At 46.2% G+C, this 16,028-nt stretch overlaps 1 protein-coding gene across 1 annotated transcript; it reads left to right on the top strand.

Moving 5' to 3' along the window:
• Positions 1-720: 720 nt before the first annotated feature.
• Positions 721-10,471, top strand: FBXO47 (F-box protein 47; the record flags this gene model as incomplete). The annotated part of the gene is made up of 10 exons (XM_082332191.1): positions 721-916; positions 1,341-1,511; positions 4,435-4,511; positions 5,070-5,147; positions 6,287-6,395; positions 7,306-7,482; positions 8,236-8,382; positions 9,001-9,143; positions 9,535-9,694; positions 10,353-10,471. Exons 1-10 carry the CDS (start codon positions 736-738, stop codon positions 10,469-10,471), a joined length of 1,362 nt encoding a protein of 453 aa, XP_082188317.1. The 5' UTR covers positions 721-735.
• Positions 10,472-16,028: the final 5,557 nt, after the last annotated feature.

Genomic DNA, 16,028 nt, shown 5'->3' with positions numbered 1-16,028 from the left:
TAGGGACTCAGAAACCAGAAGGCAAATCAAAAGAACATATTGATCGATCTTCTAAAGCTCATTACTTTTCAGACCCTCGTCATTTTGGGAAAGCCTGGGTCACTGAATTTTTTCACATAGCAATACTGTATCATTTATTTGTTTATCACACATATAGTCATTATATGAAACTAAGCCATGTATCAGCTTAAATGCTGTGGGGAAAAATGGTTTGAAGCATCGCTTTGTTACTTTTAATCTTTTTTTTGGTCATAAACAAGCATGCATTTAAGTAGTTATCACTCTAAAAGAATCAAGTAACATGACAATCACTTCAATAACATCCCTATAACTTTTTCGTAGTGTATCACGGCAAAAGAATGTTGTTAATTACTGTAGCTTGTACCATCGCATGTGCTTCCTCAAGAGTTTCCTTTTAGAACTATTTTCCTAACTTTCTGGTGTCCCACTCATATGATGTCCCCCAGCGCTTTTATCTTTTCCTCCTCTAAGATCAGCTGAATACGCCATTCTCCGAGACATGGAATTAGAAAATTATTTAGTAAATTGCATGCCATTGCCCTAAATTCAAACAAAAATTTATCCTACGCGTATGACAACATTTTCACACTCCGTCGCTGTGTCTACAATGGAGTGATTTCCTCTCAGCCTAGTTTCGGGTATAGTATTTTCCTCTTCTGAAAACAGGACTTGTGTATTTTCTCTCCAGGTTAAATTTATGGGACTAAGAGAACAATGACATCCACTGCAGGGACCAGCTACACCTTGATTCCTAACCAGAAATACAGACGCAGTAACCGGCGCCCCAGGCAGCGCCGCAACATCTTGGACACAGATTCCCAATCTCTGTCAACACTTGGGTATTTTAAAACACTTCCATTAGAGATCTTTCAAATGGTATTGAATTACCTTTCAGGTGAGAACCTGGTAAGGAAGATATTACTTCCAATATCTGAAAATTACCACAAAAGTTTTCCATTTAGAAAAAGCCATTATTATTTAAAATGTATTAGTTTTTAGCTAGTTGAAGTCATTTTATGTGACTTACTCTCTGAATTTTCAGCTTTTATGTATGAAGAACCAAATGACCAAAATTGAAATGATAATTACAAACTATTTGAAGTGGGTTTTGCCTATTACATGTGAAAAGTATTCCTTAGATCTATCCATTTCTAATTATTACAGTTTGTTGGCAAAGGAGATAAACAGCAATTAAATTCTGTTTTATTTGTAAATCTTATTTCTTGGCCTGTTTTTGAAGTGAGATAAAGTCATTGACTAGCGATCCGCATTTTTCTTGCAGTAAAGATTTACAAGTATACTGGCTTTTGCTTTTTCAGTGAAGGATATCAGCACGCTGAGCATGGTGTCGAAAACCATCAGCAACCGCCTTATTAATTACATCTCAACCCCATCAGGAAACCGAAGGCTCTTACTGCAAGACTTTCATAACCTTGAGCTACCTGGCAAGCGAGAAGGATCCTATATTTTAGAGCACTACAAATCTCTAGGTGATCCTTTAATGCAAACGGTAACAATTAGAAGAGAACCAAATGCAGTTAAAAGGTTTCTTCTGTTATATGCATTGATCGGTAAAACGCTGAGGACGCGGCCCAAATCATTTGCACAGCTCCCTCTGAAAGTGAAGTTCCTCCCCATGCCAAATAGCCCACTCAAATACCATTAACTGGCGGGGGGGAGCTGGGAGGAATTACCTGAAATGATTCCAAAACCTCTCAGTTATGGAAAAAATAATATATGTTCTGCCTCCTCTGTGTTTATTTTTTCATGTTAAATGGCAAGCAGGGCTTGGGCAGAGGATCAGTTCTCAGTAGTAGGTGTTTCCAAATTTAGTTTGTTTGGACACCACCACTGGAAACTGCAGCAGAAACCAAGACTCCCAGGCCCCACGCTAGCTGGAGGAATTTGGCTCTTCAGACCGCCTTCATGGATCACTTTGGAGTAGCTCGCATTCCTCAGTCTGGGAAATGTAGCCGCAGTACTTAAACTCAGCCTAATTCTGAAGTGACCAACACCAGTTGCCATCAGAAAGCCTGCTTGATAGCCTACTTGAGATGTATTGCAGACCACATTCCACTCCGTAGAAAAGAAGTATGCTCATCACAGAAATGTTATCACAGTTGTCAGCGACTAGCATTCTCCTTGGCAGCTTTGTATCAGAGTTCAAAGACTGAAACGGGCACGAAGAACACATTTTCCTCTCACTCTTAGCTTAAGGGCAATGTGAAAATATCTGCACTTTTGCTGTCGTGGTGTACTGTGCGCTACCCAAACCCCCTCTGGGTGAAAAGATTCACTTGTTCTTTCTTTCAGATACTCAGACCTCTTTTGGCACAGCGTAATAGAAATCTAGAGCAAAATAACGTGGGCTCGGTGGTAACGAGGAGTGCTGCACATCCTTAAATTCAAAATTGTTTGCTTTTTAACTTTTCTGCTAACCTTTAAAACACATTGATTCTAAGTCATTCAGCCTCTCACTCAGAAATGAAGCATTCCTTCTTACGCGTCTTAAACACTGATAATTTTCTTCACCCACCCACTATCAGTGCTCTTCTATCAGAGAAGCAAATTAAATTAAATCCTAATTTCATCCATACCAATATACTGTTACCTAGCTGATTAAAAAATTGTTTATTTGACAGGGAAATAAAATGTTGCCATGGTTAGCTGCAGAATTATAAGTACGGTTTGAACGTAAGACATTAAATAAAGGCATACACAAGGTAAAGGAACGCTGTTAAAGTCATTTAGACCAAAGACCTCCTATTATAAACAATCCGTGTAGGTTTTGAGGTATCTTAAAGTAATCTTAGTGTTCTGTTTTTAAAATGAAGCCTGAAACCCTAGAATTTAAAAAAAAATAAATAAAAAAAAAATCAAAATGAGTTTGGGCTTTGTAGTAACCACATACAAAATGGCCACTTGTTATTTCAGTGTAGGGGTGAACCCATCGCTATAGTAGGCCTAGTAGTAAAACCACGACATTTTCAAATTATAAAGATCTTTGGCAATACCTGTGTCACCAGTGGAAGGCTCAAGAGAACATTTCTGTTAAGAAGTCAGTTGCAAAATCACTATTTACTTTACAGCAAGAAAGACGGGACTCAATGGGAAAAATTCATTCCCATTCAGAGAGCCTGAACAGGGTCTACGCATTACATAAATCTCACTTAAACTCAGAGGGGTTTGGCTCCGCTCAAGTCCATGGTAAAATCTTCCAGCGCTTGTAACGGGGTCAGAATTTCAGTCATTGTTTAGGATGGGTTTGCGTTCTAAAGGAGCGTGGCACTGTCCTTCCGCACAGGGGGATTTGCCTGTACAAAACCGGTGCCTTTTGCTCAAGCCTTTTTACTCAGCGTAATTTTTTCCCCACCCCGACGGCTGTATTCTCATTTGCAGCTACACCGCCTGAACAGTTTCAGCTATTCTTCAGGGAGTTCTCTCCGAAGTCTAGTCTAGTCAGTAGAAAATTTACTTGACTGAGCTTTGGACCATGTCCTAGGCTGATGAATAAATTATGTCTGTCATGTAGGAATGCTAACACACTTCTAAATAAGGAAAGAGTCAATTTAGAACCACAGCAAATGCATGAAGTACTTTTTGACATTGGAGAAGTTATGTATTTTTTGGGAGACTGACAATTCACAAAAAAAAAAAAAAGTTTCCTTTCCCGCCCTCCCCCCCAAAAAGTACATGCTTTACCGTGGATTTCTTGATTAATTAACAAACCATATATATATATATATTATTCTGGTAGAAGTTTTTGAAGAGCAAGCTGTTAACCCATTTTCTATCAGTCGTGTAGAAAAAAATGCTGCTTAACAGACAGCTGTTCCACGCTATAATGAACTCCAGACTTTGACATCCTAAACACATACCATTTCAGTCCTGTGTAGGAAAATAATTTTACCTCTTAGCTATGTTTTACATTAACACAGTTTAGAATATTTTCTTTTTAGAACATGTGGCTATCTTGAAAAAATGTTGGAAGCTTGGCTTTCCATGACGTAAGGGGAAAACCAGTGTTCCCCAGGGGGCTGTTAAAAGAGGTGCAACAAGTAACATTTATTTCCAATATTTTTAACAGCTGTAATTCATAAACCAATACAGTAACTTTAATAGGGCTCCATCTGTGACTAACGGGGACTTTAAAACAACACAATAAACAAGTTATGGCATAGGAAGCCGACGTACTCCCTGGCAACGTCTTTAGTAAAAGACGTCCCCGCTACAAAAGCGTACCCCCTTCTCCAGGGCACAGCTCACGGCGGCGTGCCGCTCACCTCGCCTTGCGGCAGCAGCTTTGTCTCGCTACCGCGTGCGTGCCTGCGACGCGAATGCTTAAGCTAATTCAGTAGCGTGCGTGCCATCTAGGTATACGCATAATCGTGTACGTATTTGTTTTGTTCACAGGACTGTTGCTTAAAAGATGCACCCTTCTGCTGCCTACGAAAGACAGGCTAAAGTACATACACAAGATTCTCTCAGAAGTAAGTTCACATTCCTTTCACTAGTGTTTCAAATCGTCCCTCGCGCTTACCATACCGTTTCTGCAAAGCGATTGTTAGTTGAATTATGCCTTTTACGGTCCCTTTGCTGGAGTTTATCACTACTGTGTAATGAATTTATTGATTTGAAATCAGTCTCTTCTTAATAATAATAGAAAAGCCTAAGCCAGCATATTGAACACAAGGCTGTTCTACTGAGATTTCCTATTCCAAGATGAGTGGTTTTCAACTTCTCTGCAGTTTGTGGACCACTAGAAATTTTGCAGTGGAAGAGCACAGCTCTTCGTAGAAATTTCATTCTCCTGAAAACAGGGTGGCTCTTCTTAGCTTGCTTTTGCACCCCCGTTTGACCACAGTTTTGAACGTAACGCTAAGCCCTAACATAGGCACTGTAACTTGTTTCCTTATACAATAAGGGAGGGGAATCCTTCTGAATCTCCCTAATCAGTATTGATGTACACAAGTAGTACAGTGAATTTTCAATCACAGGAATTAGCTTATGGTCAGTTAAGATAAACGACTTGTGTTTTGCACTTGCAGGTTTCCTGTTTTAAACTTAATGGTTGTCCAAGTCCTTTGCATTGTTTAGGATTACAGTGCTATGGGGTATTTTTACAGGTACAGTATCTTTGTGGAGAGAAGGCAAGTATCACAAATATAAAAGAAAATCAAGGTAGTTTTCTAAATTAATCTGTGTTTTTGCAAGATATTTAGAAGTATAAGATGGTTTTGAGCCTTGGGGGGTAGGGGGAAGGTAGTTATTCACACAGTTCTCTGAATTTCCTCTCTGGTTGTTAAAGTTGCTGATTTGACTCTTGAGAATTCCTTGGTCTGGATTTCACTACCAACCAGTCTGGATTTTGATTAGCGATTTATTGTCTAAGAAGACATGGGAGGAGGGGAGCATTTTATTACGCAGCTTCAAATTCACAAATCAAGAGCAGAGATGATTTAGTTTGAAAGTAAACCGCTATACGCATCATACGCCAGAATATTTTTATCATTTGTGGTAGCTTAAAATTAATAAATAAATAAATAAAATCAGTGTCAAATGAATTAGTTCAGCAATCCACATCTTATTTACCGTAATGACTACTGTGATTGCAAATATGCAGTCCAACGCTAAGGGTCTGACCTTTTTAACGCTACTTGAGATGTTTGATTGTGAAGTGTTAGCATTGCCGTAATGGAGGCTTTACGGGAGAGTAACTTTGTTTCAAAAATACAGAGACAAATTCTCTCTTAGAAGAACAGGCGTTTTGAGCACATTTTAAATGCATTTAAGTCTTAGAAACTTGTGCGTACAGGTGCTGTATACGTATGCAGCATTAAAGCATTTGATAATACAAAAATAAAAAGTTATTATCTTTCCATGGTTAAGAGCTACAGATAATTATTTGTGCTGGGACATTTGTCTTCGTAGCAAATACCTTTGTGTACTTTTCTACATAAGGTTCAAAAATAAGATCTTGGCCCTGAGTGCGGAACACCATTAGCAGCTTTTGATTCTGGGGTGCGCGAAGCTTAAGCACAACCTCTGCTATAATGTACAGCACCTCTGTGGCAGATAACGGTTTCCCTGCGCTCATCAGGGAGGTGCTGTGCAGGCACCACGCTCCAGGCGTGACACCTTCCCTCTCTGTTCTTCTGACAAATTGCAGGACAGACTGTATTTATCTGATATGAGAAATGGCGTTGCGATCTAAATCTATGCCTCAATCTATTCATTTTTATCCCCTTTCTTTTGTAATCTTCAGATCCTAACAGCAGGCTGGGATGAACTCGAGTGTCACCGGGTTTTTAACTTCCTCTGTGAGCTGAGCAATTTACCCCGTAAAGTACAGACAGTTGTCAGCAGCAAACCGGGTAATCATCAAAGCAGACAAAAGTCCTATAAAATCAAAAGGCGCTCTCATGGAGAAGTCAGAAAATGGATCTTGATTACTGCAAACAAAATACGTCTAGAATTGAGAATGTTTTAGCTCAGCTAAGCCTTGTAGCACCAATCCTTTCCCGACTCTCACGTACACTCTGTTAGCTCCAGTATTAAGCAGAAAGTGGGCATTGTAAAGCAAATGCTTGGCCTTCATATAGATGAATACAGCTATTTTTAGTTCACCGAAAGCAAAGACAAGTGCTTTTGTCTTTGACACATAGCTGGTAGTGAAGAGAGTTGTCTTGAGAGGCATTTAGGTTTTTCTGAATCATTCCGTTATCAAGCCAATGCAGAAGGTATGTTTATATGCAAACAATAACAGGGACTCCAAGCTTTCCTGCCCTACACCAATGCCAGTGAAATCGACGGGAAAGGAACTAACGCAGAAATAACGTGATGCAGTAAAAAGGCTTAATATTTCTGAAACACAACACTGATGTGGCACATACCTCTCAAGAAATTCCCATGTTACCCAGCTGGGTATTTCTGTGCAACACTGCATACGCAGCCATATGTACACTTCCTCCTATTTCCACTTACCGATGCCAAAATCCAGAAACCAAAAACATAGCTGCGAGCCCTCGAAGACATGCATGAGTTGCTGCAGAAAGGGACCAGAGGGTGCATCGATAGATTCTATGGCCTGAATTAGTGCAATGTATCCAAAAGAGCCAGGCTTGGGAAATAACAGCTGAGGATTTAATTAAATCCCCCTCGATGTTCTTGGGCAGCTTTAAGAAAATCCTTCTTTCTCTTCCTATTAAAAAAAAAAAAAAAAATTTATCATCTGTATTGTGCAAGGCTTAATGGATTTATAATATCTACATTCTTTTACCCCAGGAAGCGCCCGAAAGCTAGAGCTGCGGATAAGGTTATACTGTCGTAGCGTCTTGTTGAACCACTGGATTCATCGAAGTGATTCTGCATTTTGGTTGACTCGTATTTTAAAGCCGTGGCCCATGGTCAACCAAGCTCGCCTGCTGTATATCATCTTTGGGCCAGTGTCCTCTCTTGACGGCGAGTAGTCTGGGGGGTTCATTTTCAAAGGTTGTTCCCCGAGAAGGAGATTTCCTTGCAGGATGCAGCATTTCTGAAAACTAAGCTTTATGCAAATTTATACGATTACATTTTTGTAATCGCATTGCCTAGGGAAAAATCGTTCTGCTTAGCCAGACCTCACTAACGTATATAAAATACATAAATGATACATATGTGTGTATGTATAGATGCATGCCTATATATATATATAAAATCCCTATATATATATAAAAAAATCCATATATATATATTTATATATATATAAAAAAAATCCATATATATATATATAAAAAGTTACAATGCAAGTGAAGAAGTTGCACCTCTGTTCCTCTATTCTCCCCTGCTTAGGGTAGAGTTAGCTTGAAGGCACCTCAAAGAAGCATCTGTTTCCCTGCAGAAAAGCATGCTTTCTCACTTAATTATCAGACCTGGGTTTCTTTAAATCGCCCTTTGATTTGTGCCGCAGCTACCAGGTGAGACCGTGCTTTCGCCGGGAAAGGTCGGACCAGGTGATCCTTGAGGTCCCTTCCAACCTGCTCTTCTGCGATGCTATGACACCACTGTCCCTACTAAAATGACAGATGGAAAAAAAATCTCACTGTCGCAAAGACTGAGTTGTGTTACCTGAATTCCCCTCCTCTGACTGCTGTAAGGCCCAGTTTAGCACCTTCCTTGTTTAAAAAAAAATTTACTTTGTCACTTAACAGCAGTTGTGATTAATATATTGCTCAGGACATGTGGTTTGGCAGAAAATGATAGAAGGACCAACAGATGAGACCAGTCTGAAAGGTCTAGCAGATGCAATTAAACTGCTGTATGATACAGAAGCTAGAGAATGGACAGCAGATGATGTTATCAGTCTTGTGGATGAGCTGTCAGGTGTGTTTTTGCCTTTATCATTAATCCATAGGATTATATGCTCATGTCCTCCAAATCTGGCAGTCGGTGTGTTTCAGACACACAGGTGCCTTGGGAAGCCGACTGTAATATTCCTTACAGTAGCTGCGGTGTAGCTGGAAAAGCCATTACACTCGGAAGCCAGGCGGCAGCTGGGGATGAGAGAAACCCAGCGCTGCTTACAAATTCAGGCTGTCGTTCCCCATTGTGAAATATTTTAAGAATCCACGCAGACCTTTAAAATTCGACTCTTGTCTAGCCATTATTAAGGAAACGTTGTCCAAGCTGTGTTTAAGCTGAAAACATAACGTTTGTTCAAGCCAAAATTCTACTGAACGATGTTAATGGCTACACTGAAAGTTAGTTTGGGGTGAGATTGTATCTCGGAAGCTGTTGTGAAGAGCTCTAACTGTATTGCCGGTGGGAATTGCTTATATGACTTCATTGCTGCAATTGTATTCCAGAGGGTATCCCCTCACAAATTCTGGTTAGCTATCAAAGCCAACAATTCATAAATTCACATCTTTCAGAATATTTTTTTGAGGCACTCCTTTCTTTTTGGTGAAAGATCACTAAAATTCTCTCTGTTTTATTACAAAGTTGTTCCCCGGGAGTGGCTCATGGAGAACAACGCTCGGCTTCTTATTCTGAGTGGAAACAACATTTGCTTCACTTTCATGGCCAGTAAAGCTGTGAACGGAAGAGCCGTCGAGTTAGCCAGGCTGATGGTCTTCCTGGCCTTGGTGAGTACTACCGAACAGCGCAGTTGTCTCTCTGCCCCCAGATTTGCTTTCTGAGACGTGAAAGCTGTTTCCCCATCTACTCCTACAAACCAGGAGTAAGCCCAGCAAGAGACTCGGTGCTCTTCCACCCTCTGGTCCCTGTCCAGCACATCTCTGCAAGGCAGCAAGCCTGTCCTCGAGGAGAAGTACCACTAACAAAACATTAAGTTCCTCCATTAGCATGCCAACGATAAGAACAACCCCTATGTCCTCATAACAAACCCTAATTTGCCAGCCCACGGCTGCAACCGATCCGTTCGAATCAATAGTTCATTCTAAGATTTAATCTTGCCTTTTGTAGCGTCGTACTCATCATAAAAGGCGTATTTCTGCTATTTCCTGTGTATGCCAGGTCTGTGAGAAGGACCTGTACTGCATGGACTGGGCAGTAAAAATGATGCAGAAGGTCTGCAAAATTTTCAGCACTCCAGGGGAGAGAACCAGCTTCCTGCAGTGCGTGGAGAACGCCTTTGCTCACATGATCATGGACATGCTACAGGCAGTGCTGTCGGGTAAGCCCGCGGGTCTGCGAGCCGGGGCGAGCTCGGCCACGCGGTTAGCGCGGCGTCACAGCCTGTCCTTCCGCCCGCCCTCCCCAGGCAGGACAATCCTGGAGCGCCCGATATTTTTTGATAACACAAAATAACGAATCAAGTGTCATAATTGGGAGAGACGTTTAGTTTAGCCGATCTCTCTTGTTTAAGACATTCCCAGTGCCGTGGATGGTGAAACCAACAGCCTTTTGAAATCCCTCCCGCCGGAGCGTTAGGCCTGAGGTCCTTTTGGGCTGCGCCTAAACACAGGCTCCGAGCAGCTGCCAGCCAGCCTGTTCAACTCAACGAGCTGCAGTTGCTCCCTGTCCACAGCTTGTCAGCCTTGATAAAACCTCCAGACTGATTACGATGGCAAGCTCAGTTAGGCCAGATTTTTGTCTTAACGCGCAATTGTTCTTGTCCATCTTTGGACAAGCTGGTGAAGGAATTTTGGAGAGGGTCTCCTGTGTTATTTCACAGCTGCCCTGCCATCAGGTGCAGTAGCCGATGCCTCATAAATCTAAGCAGAGGCTGCTGATTCAGCCTCTGCTGAAAACACTGAAGGAGCAAGATTTATCTTCAAAGAAGGCATTTAGTTTCACGAATCATTTAAAAATGTTTTTCTTTGCCCTGGTAGGGGATCGTGATGAAGAGGACAGCAGCTTTTTGAATTTGTTTCACCTTGTAAATGCACAAGCGAACTTCCATAAAGAAATCCTGTACCTGACCATGAGAAGCAACGGCAATACCGTTTGATGCTCTGAATTTTACAGACTCGTGCTCTACTCCTGCGGGATTTTGTTTTGTTTTGTTTTTAAATATTTGCAAAGCAGCGTCCAATGGTTTCTTAAATTTCTGGAATGTAAGAGCTGGAGTAGCTGCGGGAGAAGCTAGTGACACACATCTCAGCCCAGCTGAATGAGCTCATGGAACGAACTGGGGACCTCTGAGCGCTCGCAGCCGCGTTCTGCGCGTGCTGCTCCTCCGAGGCTGCGGTGAGACAGGCTGAGGAGGCAGGCTGGGGGCCTCTCCTTTGGGAACACAAACGGCCTTCCTTTCCCGCTGCGTACGTTTCCATACCCAACAAAAATGACACGGCTTTCGTATTTGATGTGCATACACAAACTGCAGAATGTTATCTTAGTTTAGAACCAAAAACATTTTGATCTTTTAATTTTGTTTTCTCTTGGGAATCGGAGGAGAAAAAGACAGACAGAATTAGAGAAGCACAGCTGCGTTTTTAGCTGCATTTTTCCGGTTCGCCAGGGTCTCTCTCGCTAACTCTTACATTCCGCGACGGAAGCGCTCCATAGATTGTACCTGCAGCTTCAGTGGCAAGAGGGGACTCCTGAAAGCAACTTAACTGCTGTGATCCAGCAAAGCAATTTTTCTCCCTCAAGCTACAGGTGCTTTTAACCATCAAGCAGAAGAACCTTCAGATCCCTCTCCCTGCCTCCTGTAAGAGCTGAGCTGTTAAAGTGTGTTTGCCTTTGTAGGACTTAGCCGAGTTGAGGACACGCGTTCAGTGCGCGCGGGCTAAGATCACTGTTTCATTAAAGTATGTAAATGTTCGCCTTATAAAAGCTTTTGATTTTCTGCTATATTGCCTTCAAAACAAAAACATGTAACGCATAATAAAAAACACTTACTTTACTGTGCGTTGTTTACAACACGGCTGTTTTCTTCATGTTATTAACTAGCCGCCTTCTCCACCTGACTCACTTCCCAAATGTTTTAGTGGTCCTTCAGGACTGGATCTGAGCTGCGGGGACCCACCTTCAGCTTTGGAAGCCAGCCTTCAACTGGGGGAAGCAGCCCGACGGTACCAATTTATCTCAGCTGCCCCCACTTGACTTCATCAGTCAGGAGCCAACAACAGCTCTGTAAGGATTTGCTTGGAAGTTTGCATGTCAAAAATTCTTGCGCCATTTGTTGAATACATGATTACAGATGGGATTTGACTACGTTAAGGAGTGGATACGGGATATAAATTTGCTGAGGATCTTTGCAGCGTGCCGGTAGATGGCAGAGGTGAAACCTTCCCCGAAAGGAGCGTCTGCTAAGTGATTGCTTCTAACCTCCCTTTTTTCTCGCTGTTTGAAGGTTATAGTTAAGAGCACGCTGCAATGCTACAATTGTGCTGCAACTAGGGGTTATTTCTGAAGGAGGCAAAATGCAAGACTGTCTGAAATGCAGTCAGTGAACTGAACGCCTCCAAACCGATCGCTAATGAACTCAAAATACGAGGAGAAAACAGACTCGCGGTGCGTACGGTGACAGGGAGATGCAGCCAAGAAGCCGCTGAGGCGGAATGCGACAGCCCAGATCGTTAGCCGCTCCCTCCCGTTACGCGCAGGAGTCGCTACCAAGAAATAATCTCAACAGATGGAGTCCAGGATAACGGAGCGGGGTCTTGAACCACCGCATCTTCTCGGGCCGTCGTATTTCTGGTGCGCAACGCTGCTGCGACACAAAGCGGCGCAGGGCTGGCGCAGGTTCGCTGCCAGCGCCTGTCTCGTCTCCCGGGACCCAGGACACAGCGGCGATAAATTACAGCCCGTCACAAGGGCTGCCATTGTGCGAGCGCGGCGATACAGGAAAAGTGAGTTCTTTGATTCACTGGCAGCAGACGACGAAGATGAAATGTCAGCTCTGCCGGCAGCAGCTCGGTCTGGCAGCAGATCCTCCAGGAATGCAAGTTTTATGCGGCTGCCAATTGTGAAATATTGATGGCATTATTAATTATTAGTAACCGCTCTTTTTCTTACATACACAAAACTCAGCAAGTGTTTGGCGTTCGTTTTTGCGGCGTTCGTACGTACGCCGGCATTCCCACCGGAGGAGGACTTTCCTCCCCAAAGGCTCCAAGCTCCAACCCACCGCAGCGGTACTTCCCCAACCCGTTTTGTCTGAACTGGAAGGTGACACCAGCCTCGCAGCCTCGTTTTCCGATATCGCCGTCTGATCGGCTCTCGCAATGAAACACCGCGGGGCTGATGGCGGCCGGGTGGGGAGCCCCCGGGCAGCGCCGTGCGCCAGAGGAGCTGGGACGGCGACACTTGAGAAAATGGTGCCTTTTCTGCTGCTGCCACATTTTCACTGCCGCCGTGGGGAGTCGATAAAACCCTCCCAGGACGAGAAGCAAAATTCCCCCTGTGCCAGCGTAGCCCTTTTCAGAGCAGGGCTGCACCCTGACTGTGATCTGAGCTGTGCAGCACCACAGCCCATCTGCTAGAGAGCTGTCCCTGTCCGCTGCGGCCGTTTGTCTGTCTGCAAACACCTCCCCTGCCTGTGGTTTCGATCCCTTTGCGGTCCTCAGCTGCTGGGCTGGGTGGCTTCACCTTCCAGCGCGGAGCTGGCTGATTTGGGGCATGGAGGAAGGGATTGTTCTGCATAGCTGAGGGGTTGGTAAGGCCCTCCGAGGGGAGAGGAGCGGTCGGAGCGAGAGAAAATTATTGTTCCTGGTTTCACACTCAGCTGAGTTTCCATTCCACGCATTCCTCGTTACTCACTCTCCCTTAATCAGTGCAGATGTTGACATCAGATACAGGCTCACGCAGCGGAGGTTATTGAGAACATGACTTATGCTTGAAGAAATTCCTCCCAGAATATTTCAAGTTTCTGATTTTCGACTATATTTGGTGGTGGAGCGAGGAGAAGCTTTTCCGCATCTCCAGGGCTCAGGGATGAGGGACCGCCCCGGCAGCTCGGGCTGCGGCGGGTGCGCTGGGAACACGCTGGGGAGCAAAGTCACCAATTTCGTGTTTCTCTCAGGAGTTTCACTAACAGGAAATTGCAGTGTCAAGTATTCAGCTGGCAACGCTGACCGCATCCAGCATTCCCAGGCTCCGAAATCCCTCTTCTTTCTGTAAACACCCTCTTCTGAAAGTCTTATCAACCAGTTCCAGCGTACCCCGGCGGTGCCTGCGCAGCCCCTGCTCTGCCGGGATCCCGTTCTCCCACCCCCTCGTGTGATGGTGCCGTGGTTAACTGAGGAGACACGAGCAGTTTTTCCCGTTACAGATATTTCAGGTGTTTATCGCTTAAAAAAAAAAATATTCCTGGGAGAGACCGGGCATATGAAAATTTTGTCTTCTAGGAGGATGGGTGAAACGCTCAGTCTGCAAACAGCGTTGCATGTGACAGGGTAAGGGCAGGGATGGATGCGGGGCTTCATAAAAGGACAGGAAAAATTCTCCTGATGCCCCAAATACCTTCCCAGACCTCTCCAAGCTGGGGGAAATTAAGCTCTGAAATGTTCTTTCCATCCCACAGAAATTTCCATCATATTAAAAATGTTCCTTTTTCTATACTGAGATGAAGTGAGCCCTCCCGGAGCTTCCCCGGACACTGGCGAGGGGACCCGAGGGAGGGTGAGGCACGGCTCGGCGGCTCGGGCACCCGAGAGCTGGGGAGAGCCTGGTCCGGACCCCGCGGTGCCCGGAGCAGCACTGCCCCTCACGCCAGGGGACGCAGAGGTGCCTCGGCATCGTTTGCCGAGACCTCGTCCTTCTCGGGGCTCGCAGGGCGCCCCGCGTCTCTCCGCAGAAGCGGGGTTTGCTGCCGGAGCCGTGTGTGCCCCAGCCCTGCGGTCGATGCGCAGGGACGCGGTTCGGCAGAGTCAACCCCAGCAGACGCGTTCACTCTCCTGTGTCATTCCTCTTTATTTCATTTCCTCGAACATTTTTCATTAAAAATATAAGTGCTTTTCTAAAATTAAACCCAAACGACCGACCTCGGAAGCGCTCATCCCAAGGGGCCAAGCCACACGGTGGGGGCAGGACCCTTTGCAGCCCCCCGGGACGTCGCGTGCGTCACCGGGAACAACCCACGTCTCGGCGGCGGGACGTCACCTCGCCGCCCTCTCCCCCGCCACCCCATTTCCCTCCTTCGCCCCGCTGGGCCGTGCCCGCTCAGCCCCTCCGCAGCGCCGCCGCCGGCCCCGCGCGGCTCCGTGTTCCGCCTTGGGCAGCCGTTTGCTCGCAGAGGGTTAACGCTTTTCCAGAAGGCTCCGAGGCAGACGGACCAGGCGGCGGCTGTGGAAGAGAAGGGAGATGCTTGTCTGACCTGGGCCCGAGAGCTGCGGGAGGAGCGGGAATGGCAGCGTGCGCCAGCACAGGCAGCGGCAGCAGCCCCCCTTCGCCCCGCATGGGGGGAACCCCCCTTTTGCCTCCTTTAAAATGCTGCAACCGGGATCCCTTCTTGCTTCTCCCCTAAGCTGTTTTATTTCCCTCCCTCTTGGGAACAAAAGCCGCAAGTTCGTGCTGCGGCACTATAAAAGGCCGAGAGCAGCTTTTCCAAAGGGGAAGGGGCCGACGAACCCAGCGGGGAGAAGCCGGCAGCCGCACAATAGCCGGTGCACGTTTCAGCGGGCGAGGCGGCCTGGTTTATAAAATAAACCCCGGTGCCGCCTTCCAGCCCTGAGCAGGAAACGGCTGCGCTGGTGCCGTCAGCCCGGCCGCCTCGGCCGGGCAGGGGGAGCAGCAGCCAAAGACAACAGCGTTAACACCAAACCCATCCCCTCTCCCCCCTCCCCGGACACGTTTCTTCCCAGAAATTAAAACCTGGTGGGACGAGGAGCAGCCGGCTCACCTGGACGATGCTTGGATCGCAAGGCTGATGCTGAGCCGCATCTTCCCCAGCATCGCTCTAGAGCATGTAAATGATGTAGGAGAGGATCACCAGGCCGATGATGGCAAAAAACATCAGGATGAAAATATCCAGCATGGTGAGCGAGGAGCCGGCGGGGCAGGGGCTGCCGGGCTCCCCGCGGCGTGGAAAGGGGATGCTCGGCAGAGAGCCGCCGCTTCGCTCGCCAGCCCCCGCGGCTCAGCCGCTGCGTCCCCCCCTCCCAGCCGGAGCACGGCTCGCTCTGCTCAGGATGGAGAGATGATGCCGGAGCTGACGGAGCCGCTTTCCAGCAGGCAGGCGGAAAATAAAGGGATAAACCCAGGCGGTCAGATGGGGCTTCAGCCTCGCTCGGGCAGAGGAGCGCTCGCTCAGCCCAGCCCTGCGAGCGGGGCTCCCGGCAGGCGCCGTCCGCCTGCGGCAGGGTCGCTTTGCCCCTGCTTCTTCCCACCCGAACTGCTGCTCAGTTTATGGGGGGGCTTACGGTGATGCGACCCCCCGTTTGCAGCTGGGAAAGGGCCCGCCCTATGGGGAAAGAAGCAAAAATGAGCTTTGGCCATTGCAAAGCCGTGTCGATCCGTCAGGGCCGCTCTGCACTCTCACCTTTCAGAGTCCGGCACTCCTGGGGTTCTGCAGCATCCTTCGCTTTCGGTGCCACACCACCCACTTCAGTACGGTTTAAAGC

Source organism: Platalea leucorodia (assembly GCF_965183815.1).
Source record: "Platalea leucorodia genome assembly, chromosome: 22".
In the NCBI taxonomy this organism is placed as follows: Eukaryota; Metazoa; Chordata; class Aves; order Pelecaniformes; family Threskiornithidae; genus Platalea; species Platalea leucorodia.
This window is presented reverse-complemented; position numbering and strand designations above follow the sequence as displayed.